Genomic DNA, 22,753 nt, shown 5'->3' with positions numbered 1-22,753 from the left:
TATGGACACAGGGGTTTCATTTCACCAACTTGTTTGAAATCACTTGCCATTATTTGCTGGGGAAACAACTAATATTTACCCACACATTCTAACCAACCAAAGCACAGAATATCCTTTCCCCTGGCCTCGGTTAACAAGCACTCCAGGACTACAAATATGAGTCTAGGGACACATCCTTGCAGCAGGAGGAGGCAACACAGAGCCACAGAGGAAGGTGTTTCACATCCATGCTTCTGGTTTAGTTGTTTTTCCTAGATCAAAAGCCCCAGCTGCGTAAGGACCCAGCAAGTTCCCTTGGAGCAGGGTTACAATCCTTGCCTGCCAAATGTTCAGTGCAGTTCCACTGTGCCAAGGGTCAGCTCTGACTGGGAAGCACAGGAAACAGTTTACTCTAGTTAATGGGAATTTTACTGGAGACAGTTAATAATCCGCAATTACGATAAATGGTCGGAGTTGTTTTCCTCCCACCAACCACACAGGCATAAAATGGAATACTTATTTTCCTGAGGATAGCAAGACCTGCACTTTATGCAAATCATTATGGTGTTTTGAGGTTTTGGTAAGAATTATACAAATTATTTTCTGATTTTTTTTTCCCTCTCTCTCTCCTTTCTTTGTGTAGCTTAGCACTGACATAAATTCAAATTACAGTTCCCCTAGGATCCACTCTTGTTACCCCAGAACTATCTAGCTTTCTCAGCAGTGTATTCAATATACTGCCTATTGGGTTTTGGCTTTCCACGGGAAATGGATAGTAGCATTTCACTGCTGGAAAGTGCTTTTGAGTTTGAAAGAACTGTAAGCCAGCAATGAATTAGATCTGATGTCATGGAATCATGGGAACCTGCAGTAACAGGGTATGAAATGTCATTATTATGTTAAATTAGTCTATTAATTCAGCTCAGGATACTATGTCCACTGCATAATATTAAGCACTCAGTTCTGCTCACGCACTCCTTCTCAATGCTCTGGGAACACTATGTGCCCTACAGGGGAACGTGAAGGACTGCATTAGAAATTACTACTAATCTTAACATCAGATCCATATGTCTTAGGAGCCAGTCAGCCTATACAATTCATTGAAGATGTTCTCATCTGTGAATAGTTCCCATTATACTCTAATTGTGTCAAACTAAATGTATTTCTAAAATATTTTCAGAAGTTAATATTTATAACAGACATTAAGACTAATTCAGCTATACTTCTGGTTTCCCCCTACCTGAATTTATTTTGCTAGCTTTTTTTTTCTTTTTTTTTGGGGTGGAGAGACAGGAGAAGAGGGGTGGGGAGAGATGGTACCATGTGAGTAACCGGTAATTAGTAGCCATATGCTTTTTCATTTTTATTGGAACAAAATGTTTGCACAGGAAAAAAAAAAGCTAAAGCGCTGATGCTGAAAATAAGTGCTCTTAGTGATTTTGCAAAGAAAGGAATGAGTTCAGGTAGGAGAGGATTTGATTCATGTCAGCCCTCTTTATCCAGTGCTTCTGGGGAAGAATAGCTTTTTCTGTTGAAGCATAATGTTAGTATCAAATCAATGGGCCTAATTAGCTACGAGTACATCTATGATGGAGAAGTATTTCAGTCATCTGAGCACAGAGGTCCTGGAATGAGAGTAACAGGTGAAAACAACCTAATTCAGAGATCCAGCCTACCAATTTGTGAGCACAATTAAGTCACATGGTTAATGAGGGCAGCAGGAAGTTAAAAGGAGGCAAACAGCTCACTTCTTTTCTTTTTTTCCTTGGTGTTGGCTACCACTACATCTTCAGCTTTTAAGAACTACTCAGCTACTGAACATAGGGAAGAGAGACTGGATGTAGGAAAGCTGGCAAGCCAAATGAAGTTTCCTGTTTGTTCTGATGGCTGGTGCTTCCTTCTGTAACAGCAGACTGCCTCTTCTCCACCACATACTTCATAAGGTACAGCTACACAGCTGGTTCCTGAGAGGTAACTTGCCATGGGGATTTATTGTGCTTTTGGGTTTTTTTAATAGCAATTACTAGTATTACCTGGAATGTGGAGTATCTTGGTCAATAAGATACCTCTTAACTGAGAAACTCCCTTTAATCCTGATTTTAAGTGCTCCCCTTTTCTTTGGACAAGGTGCTTGTTGTTTAAGCAATTTATAGTCACGATATAGTTTACAGACTGAAGATGAGACTTTGGAAATGGGTCCTTAAACTCACGTTTGAGTATTTAAACAAGTCGCCTACATTTCAAGTGGCTAAGTACTCATCATACATGCGCACCCCCTATTACATTAATGAGTAATTTAGTTCTGTGGCCGAATTAATCTCTTGCTTTACTTGTCAAGTAAATTGTGATAATGCCTTTTATTTGACAATGCCACAAAAAGAAGCTATAGGTATTTTGTTAGTAGGAAAGCGAACGGGAAATGCTCAACACTCCCCATGAAATATTCATCCTTTCTTAAATGACTCTGAAAAGTACACAAGTCAAATCTGCAGCTTGGATAGAGCTTCCCTTCTTTGGCACTTCCTCTCTGATTGCAACATGTTTCCCAAAATTTTACCTTTCTCAGTCAAGGAAGAAAAAGAGACAAAATAAAAATAGTAACAGCAAATCCAGTCATAGCCATAGAAAAGGACAGTAATTATCACCTTCACCTGGTTTCCAGTTACCTCCATGTCACAATACAACTCAATTAAGTTGCACACAACTCTCCTCAATACTCCTTAAGGCAGACAAGTTAATTTTTTTTTCATGTTAATGAACTTGATGAAGTTATGAGGACTTGTCTGAATATGTAGATCATCTCACAAGTTTACCTACACACTCTGGAAATCACGTGGTTTTGGGTACTTGCATGCAGCTTATGTGGGAAATATACCTGGTGTGACTTGTGAAGAGCATCATCTAAATACATGCTTAGACTTATTTTATAATAACACATTTAGAATATCTTGGCTTATTATATTTTCTTCTTGTAAAAGGCATGTAGAAAGACAAAGGCTAATTTTAACTTACAATTGTTATTGAGTTCCTAAAACACACAGCATTGAAAGGTCATAGTGTAGGATGAGCACAGCAATGATTTTCAGTTCTTGAATATGTGCATTGTAGGTAGTATGACTGTTGGATGGAAGCTGTGTGTGTGAGAGGTATTACAGTGGCTGTGGTGGCCTGTTATGCCAACATTGAATTAATAAGATGTGAAAATTGATGCTGAGTTAGGTCAAAATATTACTTCATTGCCTGCCTGGTTTCTTGATGCTTGCAGTGTTAGAAGAAAGTACAACTGTGTAATCTTAATAATAAGCTAATGACAATTTTTGTGTGGGAATGTAAATCTGCTTATCATTCACGCCCAGCCCCCACTTGCACACATTTCCAAAGGCATTCATATGCCTCCTTTGAGACAAATAATGATACTATGTCAGCTCTCTTTCTATTTAGATATTTATTTAATATTTGCTTGAAGAATCGGGCCAATGTTTTTGAAAGCACATTTAATTATACCATATGCCTACTCAAATCATCCCTATCAAACAAGTTCTAGGATGATGCTCTGGTTCATTCTGTTCTGTTTTCCCTTCCTTCACAATGTGTTTATGTATATTTATCCAATTTGTTCTGTTACTCTTGCCAAATTACAGGTTTGAGATCTCAACTATGCAGGGGCAGCTGTGCTATTGTTGATGCCTTACAAAACAAAGGTCACAGACTGAGCCTGTACCACTAGAACTAATGACAGCTGCATGTTAACTATTATGGTATAGTCACAGAATGATCAGGGTTCACAGACCCTCAGAGGCAGGAATAAATCTTACCTTGCCATTTAGTAAGCAAGAACTCAGGTTACATTTTTAAGGAGTAAAATTTGTGCAAATTAGTCTCTTGCAAAATACCCTGTTTATTTAATTTATTGGCATAATTCCTCCTCCGTCTGAAAAAAAAACCACCTTTAAACAGCCCCATCACAAAAAGCAAACTTTGAAAAACAAAATGACAGCTGAGTTGGAAGGAATGATCTCTTCTGCATGTAACTAATCTTAGCTTTTCTCACTTTTGAAATTGATAAGAGTTACCAGCTGTTGCAGCCTAAGAAGCTATTGACTACATAAAGAAGTAGGGTACCATGAGATGACATTTCTTTCAAAAGAAGGTTGTTTCCAAACCTAGCTTAGCAACTCCAAGTAATGAAGCGCTGGGGCGGGACTGTTTCAAATGCCCTTTGTTTGGTAAGAGAGATCAATCTGCAAGGCTTGTGAATTCAAAACTATTTGCCCCTTGGGTGGCCTGACACATTATTCCTTCTGCTGCTTTTCAGAGCAGAAGCCAAGAGTCCAAAGTTACTTAAAAGGATGTTTCTTAGAGCTACATATAGCTTTTGAAATACCAAAGAAAAGGGAATGTAATAGATGGAGCAGACTAACAAGATGAGGCACATGTCCATGGACACAGCTCTGAGACTATACAGCTGGTTTTGCGGCTGTCTGTCTAAGGCTACTTCACCAGTGTGCTGTTAATTATTTAAAAGCGCGCACTGGGGAAACTACCATCACATCTGTCACCCACACATAGGAAAAATCTTCACTCATTGCAGGACCAGATGTGTTTATTCAAAACATATACTAACTAGCTACTTAATGGGTTAGAATTATTAGTCAGAAGTTAATTAGGCAAATGTATTAAACATCAGTCACCTTACAAAGGATCACTTCTTTGCCGTTGTCAACCACAGGAAAAAGATGGGCAAAAGTAAAGGTTCTATAAAAGAGCTGCAGTAGAAAATAGATTTATGAAATCTGATCACTGTGTATTAATGAAAACTGAAATGCCCTAGGTAAATGCTTTAACTATATGTCTCTTCATACTGCAAGTGTACTAGCACATGGGAGGAAGCCGGAAGAGTTGTTTAAGCTCCTGGAGGTACTGGAGAAGAAAAGGGAATTAACAGTAGAAAAAGGCTTTCAGTATAGTTAAGTCAAACTCGAAAATGATGGCTTCACTGCTTCTGCATGTATTATACATATCCCTGAAGATGCAAGCACTTGCATGGCATTCTGCCTGCATAATGAACTTGGAAACATTGCTGGCCAATGTAACATGTTCTTGTTCCCCAAGAGATGAAATTCAAAAGTAATTTTTAAGTTTCTGGCTCCCAGGTTCATGTCACAAGAAGCAGTGGATGGAGTAAAGGCATAATATGCTCTGTCTTTGGGCTAGTCAGAGCAGGGGAGTAATAGTTAGGATCCTTTGTTAGAAGCCTGCCATGACAACAATTTTGTAGAACACCTTTCAGCTGCTCTTGAATAAGAGCAGCTGTCTAGAAACCAAATGAGGTAATTTGCAGGATGGAGCCTACAATCCATTCATCTTCACTGTGTCTGTTTGCTTTCATGTTTCCATATTCTTCCTCTTAAATCTTGTGCTGGGATTAATAAAAATGACACTTTGAAACTGGAAGGTGAGACTCAATATACCACTGTTCTGCTTTCATGGAAACATCTTTGAATCAAAAAACACCTATAATTAAATATGAAGCATGTGATTCCACTTTGTATTGCGAGATTGTTGCCCAGGGAGGCAGAAACTGAGGGCAAGAGTGCCAGTCACAACTTGGGCATGAATTCTTGGGTTTTCAGCTGGTTTTAGTTTTCTCCTGCATAGCTGCTGTAAATAATGTTCAAGACCTCTAAAGTAGTGAGCAGGAACTTCTTGGTGCATCCTGTAAACTGCAATGAATACGCTTTAAAGAGACTCCTGCAGTACTGTTTTACTCTTTTTACATGAATTTGTCAGAAACCCATAGGAAGAAATGCACTGGCTACACAAGCAGACTTGTCCAATTGCACAGAGCTACAAGCTCTTCCAGAAGACAGAACCTTGGCTTCCTTGAAGCACATATTGAGAAATGCACCCAGAGCAGTGTTTAATTTGAAGCTTGTGGTTATTTCCCATTGTCTCCAGCCTTGTATGTGATCCAAAGCAAAAAAGCAGAGCAACTAATTCTGCCCTCAACCTGTACTTCAGATCATACTACCCGAACTTTGACCAGAGGGGAAAAAAAAAAATCTTTTGCCAGCATGCCAGCATTTAGGCTATCATAGGCTACCAAAAAAAAAAAAGGTATAAAAAAGACAAGACATGCAGCTTGTTTTAGCACTAGCTCAAACAAAAATAGACTGAGGTCAGGTAATGTGGACTGCCAAACATAAACACCCAAATAGCATTACTAAACATTACAAGGCTGGCTTCCTGCTGTGGGGGGTGAAAAAAATCTAAAAATTAAACAGGAAAAAAAGTTATATTTTCATATGTAGGGAAGTTGAGAAACTTCTTAAGAGGAAGACACAGGGATGCAATAGGTGGTTAACCTAGTTCCTGAAATCAGCTACTTAAAGGTGCTATATAAGGAGATGGTTACTTTTTTCTTCCCTCATCTTTTCATTCCAAAGGCCTAAGGGACAATTTTTGAATTGTAAAGACAGGATCAAAAGGAAATCAGTGACAAACCAAAACAAAAAAAATATTAAAATGTAAAGACTTAAAGTGACAGTGCAGAAACCACACAATGCTGTTGAATCCCCTCTGTGCTTCCATCCCATGCACAAGTGCAAAACAAGCAAAGCAACTGTTATCAACAGGAAAAACAAAGACTTGAATACACAGGCTTCTGCTGTCAGAAGTCTGGTTAACAGTCAAATAAAAGCATGTTTCAAGGTAGCATTTGCAGCTCAGAAACATAAAGCAATGTGCTTAGTCCTAGAGATAATATCTCATATTTTCTTTCTAGGACAAAAGTTCTTACTTTTCCTTATAGTTGTATGAGTTTGTGCTATAAATTCTCCAATTATATTCAGATTCTCATACAACTTGGTCAATAAGATTAATTTTTCTCTCAGTATCTCCCTATTGGACAGTCTGGATAGGAAGTACATTTAAAGTTACCACTAAACTACTGAACTTGTTCTTTTGCCAAGAGCTCTTACTACTAGCAATACATAAAAAAAAAAAAAAAATCTGATGACCAGAGATTGTCCTGCATTGTTGTGCACTTTGTTTCAAGTGAACTGCACACTGGGGACTAAACTTAAGTTGAATACTTTGAAACTGGAGGCAATGAAGACTTTGGGAATACAAGTGTAATTTTCCTTCCTACCCCACAAAAATAAATCCTATTTAATCTTTGCTTTTTAAGTACCACCAGCTGTTCATGTTAGACAGGATGTAGGAAGAGATATATGCAAGCTGAAGTCAACATGATTTGAATAGAGGGTCATTAAAAAGCAGTAGTGCAGACTGTACCACCTCTGTATGCGATATGATCATAAGCTCAAGTTAACTGTAAGTGAAGTTTAACTTGCACTCAGGTTTGTTTGGATTTGTCCTTTTTGGCTTTATTATTCCTTAAGCCTACAAGCCCAAGGAGAAAGATACTGCCCGCTTCTATCCTAAGGCACCCTTCAGATAGGTAGATTCAAGTGCCATTCACCACAAGGGTGTCAAAATGTCACTCAACTGAGAGACGGAAACCCTGTGATACTCAAATGAAAGCAATGATCCCATTTAACCTGATGTTTAGCCTTTTGTTGGTGTTTTGAAACACAACCAACTTTTTGTATATGAGTTCAGGTAGACTTAGTCATTGTGTTTCAAGTTAAAATACACTTATTCTTGTTGGACTGAGGGGTAAAATGCTCCCTTCAGTTTATAAGCTAATCTTACAGCAAACACTCTGTATGAATTCAAGTGGAGGATGCATAAACATAGAAGCTGACCAGCAAAACTGCAGCTGCATTAAAAAAAACAAATTTCTGTAGTTTTCTGAACTATTTTAAGAACAATGATAATTTCTCAGCTTCTTGGTTCATTTTGAAGAATTTATTGCATAGCCTAGACCAAACCTTTCTTTCTTTTTTAGATAAGTATATGCACAAGATCAAATTGGATTTATTTCAGTAGGTACCAGCAAATCCAAAATCTCTTCCTGTAGTACTCCAATGAGAAACTACAGTTTAAACAACAAATTGAGGTATCTAAGTAGTAGACAGGTAAATATTTACTACAAATATTTCAGTAAAATATTATATTGTTGTGCTAGATTAAACTTGTATTATTGTCATCCACTCATCAAATAAAAGAATTTGTAAATGTTCAGGATATAAGAGAAATGTCTATATTGTCCTGATAGGCAGAGGGGATTTTACCATTGGCTTAGAGGAATAGAAGCCATCTGTTTCTGAAGTCAAGCCTACAGATGCATTTTCAGAACATGTACTCAAAGAATTTGGAACAAAATGAAGAAAAGCAAAGGTAGAGCAAGAAGACAGATTTATAAAAATATACATTTTTTTCTTATACTGGTATTCCAAAGAGACAAAGGCTCTATTTTCTTTCCAAAGTATAATTATTACAGAAACAGCTAAAGTAATGGAGAGGTCAAAGCAATCTCTGATTCAGTTTGATTCCCTTGTGCTGTGGCAGGACAGCAAGTTCAAGCCTGAGCTAAAAAGGAGAACTGATTTTCTCAAATATACTGCAAGACCCTAAAATCATATGGCTTTTAAATGGTCAATGCAGTAGAACCTGAGTCCTTTTTAGTAAACCAGTTTAGTTGTAATATTACACTTGCCCTCACAGTATATAAGTGATCTCTCAAAGTACATGAACCAAAGCAATTCAACTTTCTTGGGTTTGTCTCTTCATCATCCTGCAGAGCGTACCTGATATTTTCTGGATTATTTTTGTACTTTCAAACTTTTTTTTATAATGCATAGCTTGCTCATGCGAAAATCCCATGTAATTCTCATTTGTTAGCTAATCAGGGTCTTTTAAAATGAGCTAGTTTTGTAAGAAGACTATTTAATTTTGCACCTTGGAAGTGGCTTGACAAGAAGGTATTTTAAATGGCACAAGCAGCACAGTCATGTTGTCATATAACCTAAGGATACCACCACATCCATCTGCTACATGGTACTATGAAAAAGCAGGCTTTAATAAAGAATGCTTGGTTGGTTAAATCTACAGCTGGCATTTTGGAGGCTCCTAGCTAAATGCAGTCAGCAGCTGAAAAGAAATTAGAAATACACAATGGCCTAAGCCCAGGAGACCAAGGGTTTACCAACCAACGATCTTGGGTACTTTGGCATCTTACTTACTCCATGTGGGTTTCTACTGTTCTGCATGTGGAAAGTGCAAATTCACCAGTACAAGGAGTATCTCAAATTATAAAAATATAATGAAACTAGTTATGTGGGACTTTATTGTTTACCCAGAAACAAAGCTGCAGGTTTAAAGGTTACAAAGCTAACTTTGCTTGTGTTGCTCTTAATTCCACTGAAAAGAGCACTAGAAAAAGAGCAGACTGGTTGTTGCTGCATTAGTGACTAATATTAGCTCCACTACATGAGGAATTACTGGGAGTTATCCAGCAATAGTCTGAGCTGTGCCAATGGAAAGTCAAGAGTTCAAGTGTGTACATATATTTCATAGCTGTCAGTCTTCTGCACAGCCAACTGTTTATCTCTGGGCCAAAGCTCCAAGCACTTCAATATCAGGTTATGGAAGTAAGTTTTACATACTAACTTTTGCAAAAATTGTTTTGTTTTCTGTGGAGTGGTACAACTTCATGTGTAGTGTTTGTACATTTTTACAAACACTGCTGGGAAGAAATGTGCTGGAATTAGGTGCTTGATCCACACTGCAATTACAATATGGTGAGGTTTTTTCTATTTCAATGATGTTTCTCAGGCCAAACGAGCTCTTCACAGAACAAGAAAAAATGCAGTATGTTCAAATAACTTCCACTGCGCTTTATATAAATAAATATTCCATGTATTTCATGCTCATTTAGCAGAATAGGCTGTTTACGTACTCTGAGACTAAAGGTATGTGGAAAAGCATTTACCGCTTCAGGTTTTGGGGTGCTTAATACTGTGGGCCCAATTTGTTGTGGTGGTTTTTCTGTTGCAAGGTAACTCCATTTAAATACTTGGCAGGGAGAGGAGTTCTTAACCTGACTGATGTAAGTATTCCTGATGATAAAATTAGTTCTCTGACAGCTATATGTGGTGCTGATTTGTTTTAGCTAAGACAGCAGTTTGTTACAGATGTTTTGTTGTACAACTGGCACACAACCATGTTCAGTCTAGCTCAACGGAAAACAGTGCAACTGCACTGTTTAATGTAACAGCACATAGGTGTAACAAACTCCTGCTGCACATGGGACAAGATCTGCATTTTCACATAGCTTTGTAGAAGGCAATTTGAGGAAAAAAAAACGGAATTAAGAACTCATCCCCTTCCTCTGCTCTCCAATGTAACTCTCCTCTGTGCTTATTTTTCCTGCATTGCCATAAATCAGTGCTTACTCCCCAAGGAGGAGCTTTGGCTGGTGCACAGAGGCTACAATGCAGCTCCTCTGCAGTGATGAACCCCATTCTCTTCCAATCACTTAAGCTTTTTCTTCTGCTTTTCAACTTTTCTCCCAGTTACCATTTAATGCGACAAAACAGATGTGCATTTGGAGTTTTGCTATCAGTCTTACAGCTTTGGTTCTTGCTTTCCTCAGAAAAGTAACTACTCAAAAAAATCATCTGTGCAATATGCTTAGTTCTTAAACTGCTAAGAATTACCACAAAATGATAATGCAGAGCTGATAATGAACTGCTGTGCTTCCTACCAGAATAATATTAACCTCATCCCAAATAACTCTCTGAGAAGAACTCCTTGCAAAACAGGGAGAAAGTCAATAGCCTCAAAGCCTCCTCCCTTCTACAAGGCTGATATCTGACATGCAGTTTTCTGACTTCTGATTAGCTTAGAATTTCCTTTTCATGCTACTATCTCATAAATCTGAACAATGAAATTGAAGTGATCTTAAAAGCCTAGGGCACGTCTGAATTTGAGAGGAGGATGGAAGAATTATTTCCTCAAAGGGCCGGAAGTCATGTGCAGCTGTGGACAGTGACACTTAGAATAAGGCTAGAACTGCAATTTAGCCACAGCACTGTTAGGAGATCGCTGTTGCTGTTAAATTTGTGCCTCGTTTTATCATTACATGTTGAGCAGTGGTACACATCTTGACATATAATTTTAATAATAGCTTGTAAGTGTCAATGATAATGTAATCTATTTAACGATGAGCCTAAAGATTATCTAGAAGAGAGCATATTATGCCCTGTTAAAACAGCTAATCTGCATAAAACTTATGACAAGCCAGACCTTTTCAGTGTTTAATAAACTGGCTGAATATTCATTTTTAAGGCACTGTCCAAATTGGTTTGGTCAGAGATGACTATTTAAAGCCCATTCCAAAGCTGGCAAGTACACCAGGGAAATAACACAAGAATGGGGGGGGGGGGAAAAAAAGCAACAACAAACCACCCTCCATAAAAACAACAGAAGACTGCCTCTAGGCAAAACCACTCATGATTAAGATCAGCAATAATGGGTCCAATTCTATCAAAACATAGGATGACATTTTTTTTTCAAGTACTTACTGGCTGCTTTTGTATAGGATTGGTGCAGGGCAGAGCAAAAATTCAGATTCCACCGTTTTTGGTTTTTCATCTGGAAAAACAAATCACATGAGCTTAATATAGTGTGCTGCTTAAATGAGAAGCTGATGCATGAACATGCTATGAAGTCCCTTCCCTTATCACAGCATGCCAGGTACTGGTTTGGTAATGTCTGGAACTTGCAAGCAAGGTAGGCCCAAGTTAGGGGGAAAAAGCTGCTTTTTCTTCTTTTTTTTTTTTTTTTTAAGGCCCTATCTTGAACATATAAACTCATAGTTGACTTTACATGTGAGTATGAGCCCACATTACATTGCTTCTTTTTATGCATGTCAGCTCATGCTGAGAATTTCCTAGAATCAATACCTTTTTTTCAAAAAATGAGAACAATTTTGAAGTTGAAGTTTTGTTTCTAATTAGCTTGACCATGTGCATTGCATTCAAGGGCTATTTTATCAGCTGTGATTGGAGTGTCTGTTTCTACAGTGTTTCTCATGCTTTTGAGTCTCTAGCTGTTTGCAAATCTCTTATGCTTACAAAGCATCTATTTGTAGAACAGAGAGTCCAGCACAGCGTTCATTTTCTGCACTTGTAAAAGGAGAGGAGGGAGCTCTTTTACCTCATGCATTTGGTAAACTGGGAAAAGTTCTGCTCTTTTGGGCAGAACCACTGTCCCAAACTTCCCCACGGCTGGACTGTTCATTTCTGTATTGGAGCTGCTCCTGCAAGCATGGCCTATTTTCTGATTTAGGCGAGAGAGCAGATAAATGATCTGCCAGATAAACTTGGAGAGGACTCTGTCCTGCATTTAGGGAACAGGCAGACACACAAGCAGTTCAGGGGCAGCTGAAGGAGGAGCTATCGGCATAAATGAGCTTTTCTTATGTGCTATAATCTGCACTGACTGCTTGGCCTAGATTTGGGGCTAGTTGTGAGGTGGGGAAGAGGGATTAGCACATTGCCATATGTTTTTGTCTTAATGGTATGTTTCATAGATTATTTTTCTATCCCACAGCTACATTTGGCAGGTTTCCTTTCTAGCATTTGGTAATGGTTCTTTATAAATGCAAAAAGAAAAACATGCCAAATGCATCTTTTAAAACCAGAAGAACTGACAAAATACGGGTTTACTGTGAGGCTAGTCCCAAAGCAGAGCCCAGGCTATCACTAAGGGGAACTCTAACTTCAAGTATGTTCTCCTGCAAGTATCCTCCATTATTCTCTCAAATGATAAGGGTTCTGCTGGGAGCAAGCCAGTTTTTTGTAGAGGATAATGCAATGACGAAGGGACAATTTTTGTTTTCTGGGGACCATCTCCTCCTTCCTGCTACTGCCCAAAAAGTCCTTTCTACCTTGTTGTCTGTCCTAGCTCCACTGTTTTCTTTGAGGTTTCCTTTGAGACAAAAATGCTTGGAGACCAGCACAGAGCTGTAGAGAAGAAGCTTTCATATCAGAGGAAGAAAGAATCACTTTAAATTTCCCTATTTTCTTCCTATACTACTCCCTAAACATTTGCTGTTGTCTATTGCTGAAGATGAGAACCTGGGTGGGTTGTAGCAGGCCTTTGGCAAGACACTCCATGCAGGAGATTCAGCAGATTGTTTTTACACTGCAACATATAATAAATACATCACTATTGCCATTCACTATGCTCCCTTTGTGTGCTTTAGCACACCCTTTCCTGAAGCCAAGAAAGGAAATAAAAGGAGAAAAAAAAAAAAGGCAGCCCAGAGATCTAGTTGGAAGTTCTCACATTAGATGCTAGCAAGTATTTGGGGGCTTCATCCTGTCCCAGTATAGTTATTTCTACCATGGCAAAGCAGATATACACACTGTACAGCTATAAAAGACAGCACCATCAGGGAACTGGAGAAACTAGAGTTAGAAAACATTTCAAAAAGTCATTTTAAAAAGGCAGCATGCTTCAGACATTCTTCAGTGACACTCATCTAAGCTGTTGAAAGGCTTTCTAGGTAACCTGTTTCAGGCCTGAGACATGTTTACAGTGAGAACCCTTTTCCTAATACCTAGCCTAGAACTGCTGCAGAACTTGAAGCTGTTTGCCTCTTGTTCTCAGTGGATTTGGAGAGCCCAGCTGTATTGGGTTTCATGGCAAGGTTTTGGTCATGGTGGGGCTACAGGGGTGGCCTCTGTGAAAAGCTGCTAGAAGTTTCCCCCCTGTTTGATAGAGCCAGTGATGGTCACCTCCAGGATGGACCCACTGCTGGCCAAATCCGAGACCATCAGCGACAGTGGTAGTACCTCTGTAATAACATAATTGAGGAGGAGGGAAAAAAAACCTGCGCAACACCAGTTTACATGTGTGATGCTTATGGAAAATGGTTAAATCCCTCCTTAACTCTCATTCTGTAGGTCTCTATCTCCACCAGTACCTTAATGCACAACATCAGGATATCTTGAATGCTACGAACACCACTACAAACATAACCATACTGATGGATGTCTCAAAACACTCACATGAAGAAGGTTATGTGCTATTGTTTTCATTTCCCCAATGGACAGACTGGGGTGTAGAGGAGTGACTGCTCATGGTAAACAATAAGTCAGGAACAAAGCAGGAATAGAACTCAAGAGTCCTGATGACTTGCAAACCAGCCACTTAAACTGAAATTAGAGTTCTGATTAACTTCAGGTCATGTAACTGACTATTTCCCCTAGATAGTGGGAAATTAATTTTATTTACCTGGAACTTAACTAGTCTGTTTCCCCACTTCTCCAATTAAGAAATGTACATGATAGTATGTACATGATAATAAATACACAACTGCAGCAGTAAGTTTACAACATTTCAAATTCTAGCTTTATAAAGCTAATTTACAAAACAAGTGTAAATAAACAAGCTGTATCTTGACATAGGAAACAAAGCTGACAATTTTAATTGAAACTGGAGGGAAATTTATACAAGCAGAATTTCTTTACATAGGTTGCCTTTGTCTAGAGCTACTGTGCTATTCTGTTATTCTTTCAAATTATTTTAGATATATAACAGGCAGGAGAAATTGGCAGCCCATCCAAGCATATATGATATCCAGAGTAAGAAAGAAACCGGAAGCACATATTCAATTGGGTAGGAATTTAAGGCATGCTAATATAAAAATCAGACATTAGGTAGGGAAAAAAATAGGCTTTTGGGCTTTGGTGTTTGTTTGGTTTGGTTGGGGTTTTTTTGGGGGGAGGGTTGCTTTGTTTTTCTTGCAGCTGCCTCCTGTGGGTATAATCCCAGCCCCTGGTTACATTTGGGATGTGCAGGAACTGGGAATACATGGAGGATGTGTACGTCCTGCCAGTGAACTCCCTGGCCCAAGGTCAGCTGCTGTCCCCAGAGGGACCTTCTTTCCCAGTGATACCAGACCACCTACAGGCATGGACTGTGCAGAACCCTTCCTGCCCATCAGGCTAGTGGGTACCAGCAGCTGTAGGGGCTGAGGGTGCAGTGGAGCTGCTGCTCCTCTGAAGATCACTCAAATCCTGCTGGGATGGGCAGAGCAAGGACTACCTGAGCCAGCTATGTGAATGCATTTAGCAGGAGAGGCTGGGATTTGGCCTTGACCTGAGGCTAAGGTGTCCAAGAGCATGTTTCCCATGCAACCAGTGCATGGCGCAGGGAGGATTGAGCTAGCTGGGTGCTGAGCTGGCTGGCCCATACAGCACGGGATTGCTGACAGCATAGCCATGCCACTTTACCTGGGCTTGTTAATTCAGTAGCAACACCAGATGATATGGACCCAGGTGGACCTGAGTTTTGCATTGCCCTCCCTGCTCTTTGCACACCAGGAGCAACCTGGGCACAGCCAGCTCAGGTCTGTGGTGTCCTGGGGTGCATCAAGCACAGCATTGCCAGCTCTTCTCTTTGGCAACCAATGACAGAACCTGAGGGAACAGCAGGAAGATATGCCAGAGGACTGGGTTTAGGTTGGACATTAGGAAGAGGTTCTTCACCCAGAGGGTGGTGGAGCACTGGAACAGGCTCCCCAGGGAGGTGTCACAGCCCCAAGCCTGACAGTGTTCAAGAAGAGACTGGACAACACCCTCAGACACATGGTGTGAACTATGGGGTTGTCATATGCAGGAACAGGAGTTGGACTCGATGATCCTTGTGGGTCCCTTCCAACTCAGGACATTCTAGTATTTGGGGGGAAAGGGGGGAGGCTTTTTTTTTTCTACAGTTCCATTTTTTGTTATTTTCCAGTCTGGCTTGCTTCTAAGGGATACTGGTTAGAGCAAGAACTTGGATGTACTTATACAAGCCATCCACTTCAGTTTCTAGATATAAAAAATGCCAGAGGTTTTCATTAATGGCACTTTTTCCACCATCATCTACCTTGTGCCAGTTCAGTGAACAGAGCAGCAAAAGGAGACTAATCCAAATTCTGGCATGATGTTTCATCTGCCATGCTGTGAGTTAGTACACTAAGCAAGAGAAGACTAAGTCCTGAATATCTGGCTGGAAGTTAAATTCTCCATGAGCATACTTAATCAGAAGAAAATAGTCTGCACTACATCTCAATTATTTTCAGAGCTTTTCTAGCTTCTGCAGCCTTCCACTCAGAAAAATTTCCTCAATGACACTTATAGTTTGATAAAGGGAGAACTAAGGATTGTAACATCTGGCCAATGGTGAGTACTAATAATTAAAAATCAAAACCACTCAACTGGACTGCACCCCTCCCCGGCTCCCCCCCAAAAAAACACCAAAAAAACCCAAACAAACAACAAAAAAACCCCAACGATAAAGCTACAAGAAAAGTGCCTGTAAAAGATGCCATGGTCACTTGGAAACAGATTTCCTTTCCACAGGTCAGGAAAATAAAGTCCAGTTAGGCATCTGGTTACAGTGAGACTCGCTCCTGGAAGAAAGTGCTGCTTGGGACACTGAGCTGATGAACCACATCAAAATACAGGGATAAAATAGTACCAACAGTTCTGACTTGGCCTTATTCTCTCTATGCTGTAGCAGGAGCTCCAGGAAAAGGACTCCATGTCATGGAGGGGGCCCCATGCCCTGCCAAGCCCCTGAAACCAACAGCACAATGGCTACATATCTGGTACACCAGACAGAATGGGCATGGAAGCTCTGAGATAACAAGGTAAGTGCCCTTTGGAAAACAGTGCCTTTTGGGATCATGAAGAGGGCCTGTGTCTTGGTCTGGGTCTTCTTACAAGAAGGGGCACCTGGTTGGTACGTTCTGCAGTTATGGGGGTTTTTCATCTGCTTGCTTAACATCGGGAGCTAGACAGTTATCACCATGCTAATTCACATAGCCAGCTAGGCTGCCAAACACCAGTCACAGTTTATAGCTAATGGCAATTGGTAGCCAATTCAAACCACTGAGCAATATGTGAAATAACTTGCATCCTCTTAGTAATCCTCACAGCTTTCCTCTTTTCCTGCTCTTTCATAGTTTTCTTTGTAGATTTTAATTAAATGAGGTAACTAGAAGCAAAATAATTCACTTATTAGAAAATATAAAGGTAGATCATCTCCAACTTCAATACTTACGAATTGTAGTTCCATTCAGTTGATAGGTACAAGTTACACCATCAGTTTTTCCACCGAGGGTTAAGCCACTTCCTCTAAGAACAACTTGAAACTCCTCTGGAGAGAAAAACAAAACAAAAAAATCACCAGTCTTTAGTGCACTGCAATAAGTTAGACAATGAGAATACAGCCTGCAATAAATTAAACACAACGTAGTAATGCTTCAAACTTAGGTCGCCTTTTTAATTGACCTCTGGTACTGAATTCTTCTAGTTAGGTCACTACAGGAAAAACAAAGATTTGTTCCCAAATTTTTATCACTGAGGCAGCACTATTAGAATGGAAGTTGATTCTGCCGATCAACAGGATCAGGATAAGTGAATTCCTTGGGTCTCAGTTGCACAGTAAGAAATAGTTTCTCAGTGAATACTGTGACAAAACGAGAAATCTGGGTCTCATAACAAGACAACTCCCAAAATTTGGATCAGGTCCACTTAAAGTGCCAGATGAAGAAAACATTCCTTCTCAGTACTATTTCCCTGGAAGTTGCATAAGGGCCACAGTATTTGTGAATTGTGCAGAGGAGGAGTGAAAACATTTTGTTTACCAAGGCCACTGATTTCATTGACATGATCCCTGTTTTTATAAAAACACCAAAAGAAGATGATTTTGCAACTACCTTATTTCAGCTGGTCTCAAAGTATGTGTGGGTTGTGAAACCCAGGAAGAAGACAAGCCCTTGAAATTTTGTGCAACTCTTGTACTTAATAAATGTATTACCACTTGCTGCTCAAAAATGCCATCAAATGTTTATTGCTTACACTCCACAGATTCAGGACAGGCTTTATACGTTAACAAGATTCCCAGAACTTAACTCAGTGACCACAGGTAAAACAGTATGCAAGTGTCAGAGAATAAATATCATAGCTTTGAATACAAGGGCAAGTGCAGAGCATGACTAATGAGAGAATGGCAGATAAACGTCCCTCAAACTTTTACATGAGTTACCTAAATTATGAAAGTAGGCCCTGGAAGACAGCTCTTCTGAGGAGAAAAATTATTCAACAGAGAAGGATCTGATTGATCTTAAACTCCTTCAGGATTTTTTTAGATAGAGGTGTCTTATTCTAGAGACCTGTAGGGTTTTCGCTTGGGTAAAATATGGAAATTGCAGACCTATAACTGAATATTATTTTTAAATTATAAAAACTTACCTCCCACACAGACACTGGATGGCTCCAAATACAAAATCTCAGTGCATGATTGTTTCAAAACCTATTGCAAAGGAGGAAACTAGTCATAAATAGGCTTCAGAGTGCTGTTTCAGTGAGGAATATTATTTTAAAACAAGCTCTTGTCTCTAGAAGATGCACATGCACAACTACAGGCTTGATTTGCCTAAGTGTTAATGTTAAGACATTGCCTTGACTATGTAAAGCTTCTGTACACCTGCACAGTCAAGTCTCCTAATAATTCATAAGACTTGGATTAGTTGGTTAAATCTAGGACAGTCTTCAAAACATACTAAAGCCTGATTTTGGCCTCTAAATTTCTGCCAAGATTCCTAACCTGAATTTTCCATGAACCCCAATCCTAAAATTTAAGCCAAAAATTAGTCACAAGGAGCCTGATCCAAAATCTAATCCAGTCAAAAGCAGTCTTCCAACAATCTGTGGGTCAAACCAAGTGCAAATTATTCCAAGTGCTGGCATCCTGCTCCGCATAAAGCACAACAGGAACACCAGGTGCTGGATGGGTTTTCTCACTGCTGTACCAGTCAGCCTGCTCTGATTCTCCAGCCATTCAGGGAATATTCATCTAAAAGGCTGGGACAAACCAATACTCTTACAGGTGACTAAGCAACTAGACATCTTTGAACAATTTGTACTTACAAGGTCCCAGACACTAGCCTTTAGTTTCAGCCAAGTCTCATTTTATCATTTACAAATACATCAAGTGACCAAGTTATTCATGGACACTTAAGCAGAGTCATAAATAGCACCCAGGTGTTGATTACTGCAGACCATTTTTCAGGCAAAAATGGTGCTTCTCAGGAGGAATGGGTCAAGCTTGTCTGACTACAACTGTTGCTGGAATCTAATTGTGAGGTCACACGCCTCTCACTGCTAGGATCTCTATCCCACAGTGGGGGCCTGTGTCTCCGTTGTTATTGTTGTCCAGGAAGGAGCTGTGATATCTATTAATATTACTGTAATGTTAATCCTCCTCTCTGCAAGTAGGTAACAGGATTTTTGCTAACCCAGGAGGAATAAGTATCTTGAAGTTTGTAGGGTTAAACAGACACAATCTACAATTTCGCTTCCTTTTACCCTGACATGATAATGTGCAATTTTTACCAATGGTTTTTAATTTTCCACTCAGAAAACTTTCATGATGTATTTATATAGCTTTCCCTTTAGTAAGTGGTACATTTTGAGCAGGCATTCATGTATAATACTGCATTGAATCAGTTCAGGTCCTTGTGACCACATGCAAAGTAGAAAGTTCTGTTACTGTCCCTTTTCTGCCTCCATTTGCTAAAACTGTGTGTGTTCCTGAGCTGGCCTGTCAGCAAATGTAACTCTGTCTTAGCTCCTTTTTTGTTCCTTTAAATGCATTTTTTTTTTACTCTGTCTACTCTATTTGCTAGTGATTTCTGTTGCTACATGTCTAAACCTAGTAGAAACTATAACCTATTTGTCACTGTATGCTCAAAGCATGCCAGGTTCCAAGATAATCATCTGCCTCATTTAACACTTTCCATATCACCTATCTTCCCACAAACTGTTGTGCACAAATTAGCTCTGTAGTGCTTTCAAAACTGATTTATAACCACTAAGTAGTATCTTAAAAAAAAAAATGCAGGTGCATACATTTGGATGAGACACAGCAATAGAGATCTTTGGAAAGAATGTAGCTTGAAGTTCAGTGCAAGCGGACCAGTTTATATTAGCTGAGGATCTAATGTTGTTTCCAAAAAAGGACTTTGCTTTTTATTCATATTTCAATGCAGAGAGATAAAGTGTTACTTAGTTTATTTTTGGAGGGGGGTGGCAGCAGAGAGAGAAAATAGTTTGCGCAAAATAAAACACAGAAGGAATAAAGTACTTTATTCCCTTAATGTAAAAACATGTTCTGTTTTTTTTCTTCTGATGAGATTGACTCAAATGGGAGTATTCACGTGATTCAATGAGACTACAGACTTGCTTTAATATGAAGTACAGATCTAGCAGTTGGCAGTAGCAAGGCCCACTGAAATTTTTTTTTTTTTAGAACAGCACTAGACCAACACGGACTGTGAAGATACCAAAATTTGTTTTTCTAAGTTATTCAAACTAGTTATTCTCCACCCTTCAAAAAGCTTCTCAATAGACCATGCTTTTTTAAAAAGAGTAGTGCTATAGAAATCTGCCTTGTCCTTTAAAATCCTTCCCTTCAATAACAATCACCAAGTAACCTGAAAAAGCAGAAACAAAAGAAACCTCATAAAATAAACCAAACTAAAAGCATATAGATAGCTCTTTCCTCAACCTTTACTTTCTGGGTTCTTCTTGACACTCCTTCTAAGCAACACTGGAACAATACGCAAAACTGAATTTTACACCATCTAAGTAAAAATCAGATACGGGATTCTCGCAAAGGATCAAATCCTCTTAACTATACCAAGCACAGTCAGTTGGAGTGGTTTAGCTCATAAGGATATGATAACTAGCATTTAACTGTTACAAAAGAAAACCTGAAAAAACTTTCCAAGACAGCCATCACATGTTGGAGAGGAGAACGTATTTCCACATCTTGAACGGATGTATAGAAACTTGTGGCCTTTCTTTACTCTTTTTTCCTCTGGCTCATACTCTTCTCTCTCTTTTAATCTTTTTTTTCCTCATTCTTTCCACGCAAGCTGTTCCTTCCAAGCTAGCACAGTGCACTCCAATAAAAAGCTCATCTCTTTAGGAGGAATGATGTCAAGGCAGCACCTTAGCCATTCTGCCCTGTGATGCATGTTCGTTATTAAATATGCCTTCGTAACTCTAGATCAAGGCTGCTCCTGTTTCACACTAGAAAGTACCCCTGTGGTACTTTCTACAAAAAAAACTTTCTACAAAAGCTAATGAGGGATTTTCCAAGGCACATGTTATTTGTCAAAGTTCTCCTTTTCAAAATATTGGTGCTTTACCATACAGTTGAAAAGGGTTAGTGGTGGGCTCATGCACAGTGTGTGGGAGTTGTCCACATAGCTGAAATCCAGTATCTTGCTACTTCTTCTGCAGCCCAAGACGAGCGATCTGACCAGTCTCAACAGCAGCACCTTTTAATGGAGCTTTCTAGGTTGTGTTAAGGAAACACATTCGAACAATGGCAACATACAAACCAAAGCATGCATGTAATTTTATGTGGCTTCTTCCCTTCCTTTGAAAAATTTAAAACTAACTCTAAACTATCTTGCTGCGGAAACCTGGGCTGCAAAGTCAGCAAGACTGAAATGAACTCTGCAAAAATCTGTACTATGCTCCCTCTTTCCCAGTTCAGGAAAATTAGAGAGCATGATCTGGCATGGCAAATTTTTTATTTAGAAGTGTACTGCCCACAAGAAAAGTTGAAATCACAGAATGTTAGGGATTGGAAGGGACCTCAAAAGATCATCTAGTCCAATCCCCCTGCCAGAGCAGGAACACCTAGGTGAGGTTACACAGGAAGGTGTCCAGGCGGGTTTTGAATGTCTCCAGAGAAGGAGACTCCACAACCTCCCTGGGCAGCCTGTTCCAGTGTTCCGTCACCCTCACTGTGAAGAAGTTTCTTCTCAAATTTAAGTGGAACCTCTTGTGTTCCAGCTTGAACCCATTACCCCTTGTCTTACTGTTGGTTGTCACCGAGAAGAGCCTGGCTCCATCCTCGTGACACTCACCTTTTATATATTTATAAACACTAGTGAGGTCACCCCTCAGTCTCCTCTTCTCCAAGATAAAGACACCCAGCTCCCTCAGCCTTTCCTCATAAGGGAGATGCTCCACTCCTTTAATCATCTTCATGGCCCTGTGCTGAACTCTCTCCAGCAGTTCCCTATCCTTCTTGAACTGAGGGGCTCAGAACTGGACACAATATTCCAGATGAGGTCTCACCAGGGCAGAGTAGAGGGGAAGGAGAACCTCTCTCGACCTACTAACCGCCCCCCTTCTAATACACCCCAGGATGCCATTGGCCTTCTTGGGCACAGTGCTGGCTCATGGTCATCCTGCTGTCCACCAGGGCCCCCAGGTCCCTTTCCCCTACACTGCTCTCTAATAGGTCATTCCCCAACCTATACTGGAACCTGGGGTTGTTCCTGCCCAGATGTAAGACTCTACATTTTCCCTTGTTATATTTCATTAAATTTTTCCCTGCCCAACTCTCTAGCCTGTCCAGATCTCACTGGGTGGCAGCATGGCCTTCTGGTGTGTCAGGCACTCCTCCCAGTTTGGTGTCATCAGCAAACTTGCTGATAGTACACTCAACTCCCTCATCCAAGTCGCTGATGAATATATTGAATAATACTGGTCCCAGTACTGACCCTTGAGGGACTCCACTAGATACAGGCCTCCAACCAGACTCCGCCCCATTGACCACAACTCTCTGGCTTCTTTCTTCAGCCAGTTTGTGGTCCACCTCACTACCCGATCATCCAGTCCACACTTCTTCAGTTTAGCAGCAAGGATGCTGTGGGAGACTGTGTCAAACGCTTTACTGAAGTCAAGGTAGACCACATCCACTGCTCTGCCTTCATCAATCC

General features: G+C 39.9%; 1 protein-coding gene across 1 annotated transcript in view; it reads right to left on the bottom strand.

The window, feature by feature from the left end:
• Positions 1-22,753, bottom strand: part of ANTXR2 (ANTXR cell adhesion molecule 2) — a 122,017-nt gene that overhangs the window by 69,827 nt on the left and 29,437 nt on the right. The window contains exons 8-10 of the mRNA XM_065634277.1: positions 18,201-18,261; positions 17,008-17,103; positions 11,472-11,541 (exon numbers count right to left, since the gene is read on the bottom strand). Coding sequence (XP_065490349.1) covers positions 11,472-11,541; positions 17,008-17,103; positions 18,201-18,261 — 227 coding nt within the window. The remainder of the gene's footprint in view (positions 1-11,471; positions 11,542-17,007; positions 17,104-18,200; positions 18,262-22,753) is intronic.

The sequence above is a fragment of the Caloenas nicobarica genome, chromosome 4 (assembly GCF_036013445.1).
Source record: "Caloenas nicobarica isolate bCalNic1 chromosome 4, bCalNic1.hap1, whole genome shotgun sequence".
Classification (NCBI taxonomy): Eukaryota; Metazoa; Chordata; class Aves; order Columbiformes; family Columbidae; genus Caloenas; species Caloenas nicobarica.
Note: the sequence above shows the minus strand (reverse complement) of the source record. Positions and strands in the feature narration are given on the sequence as shown.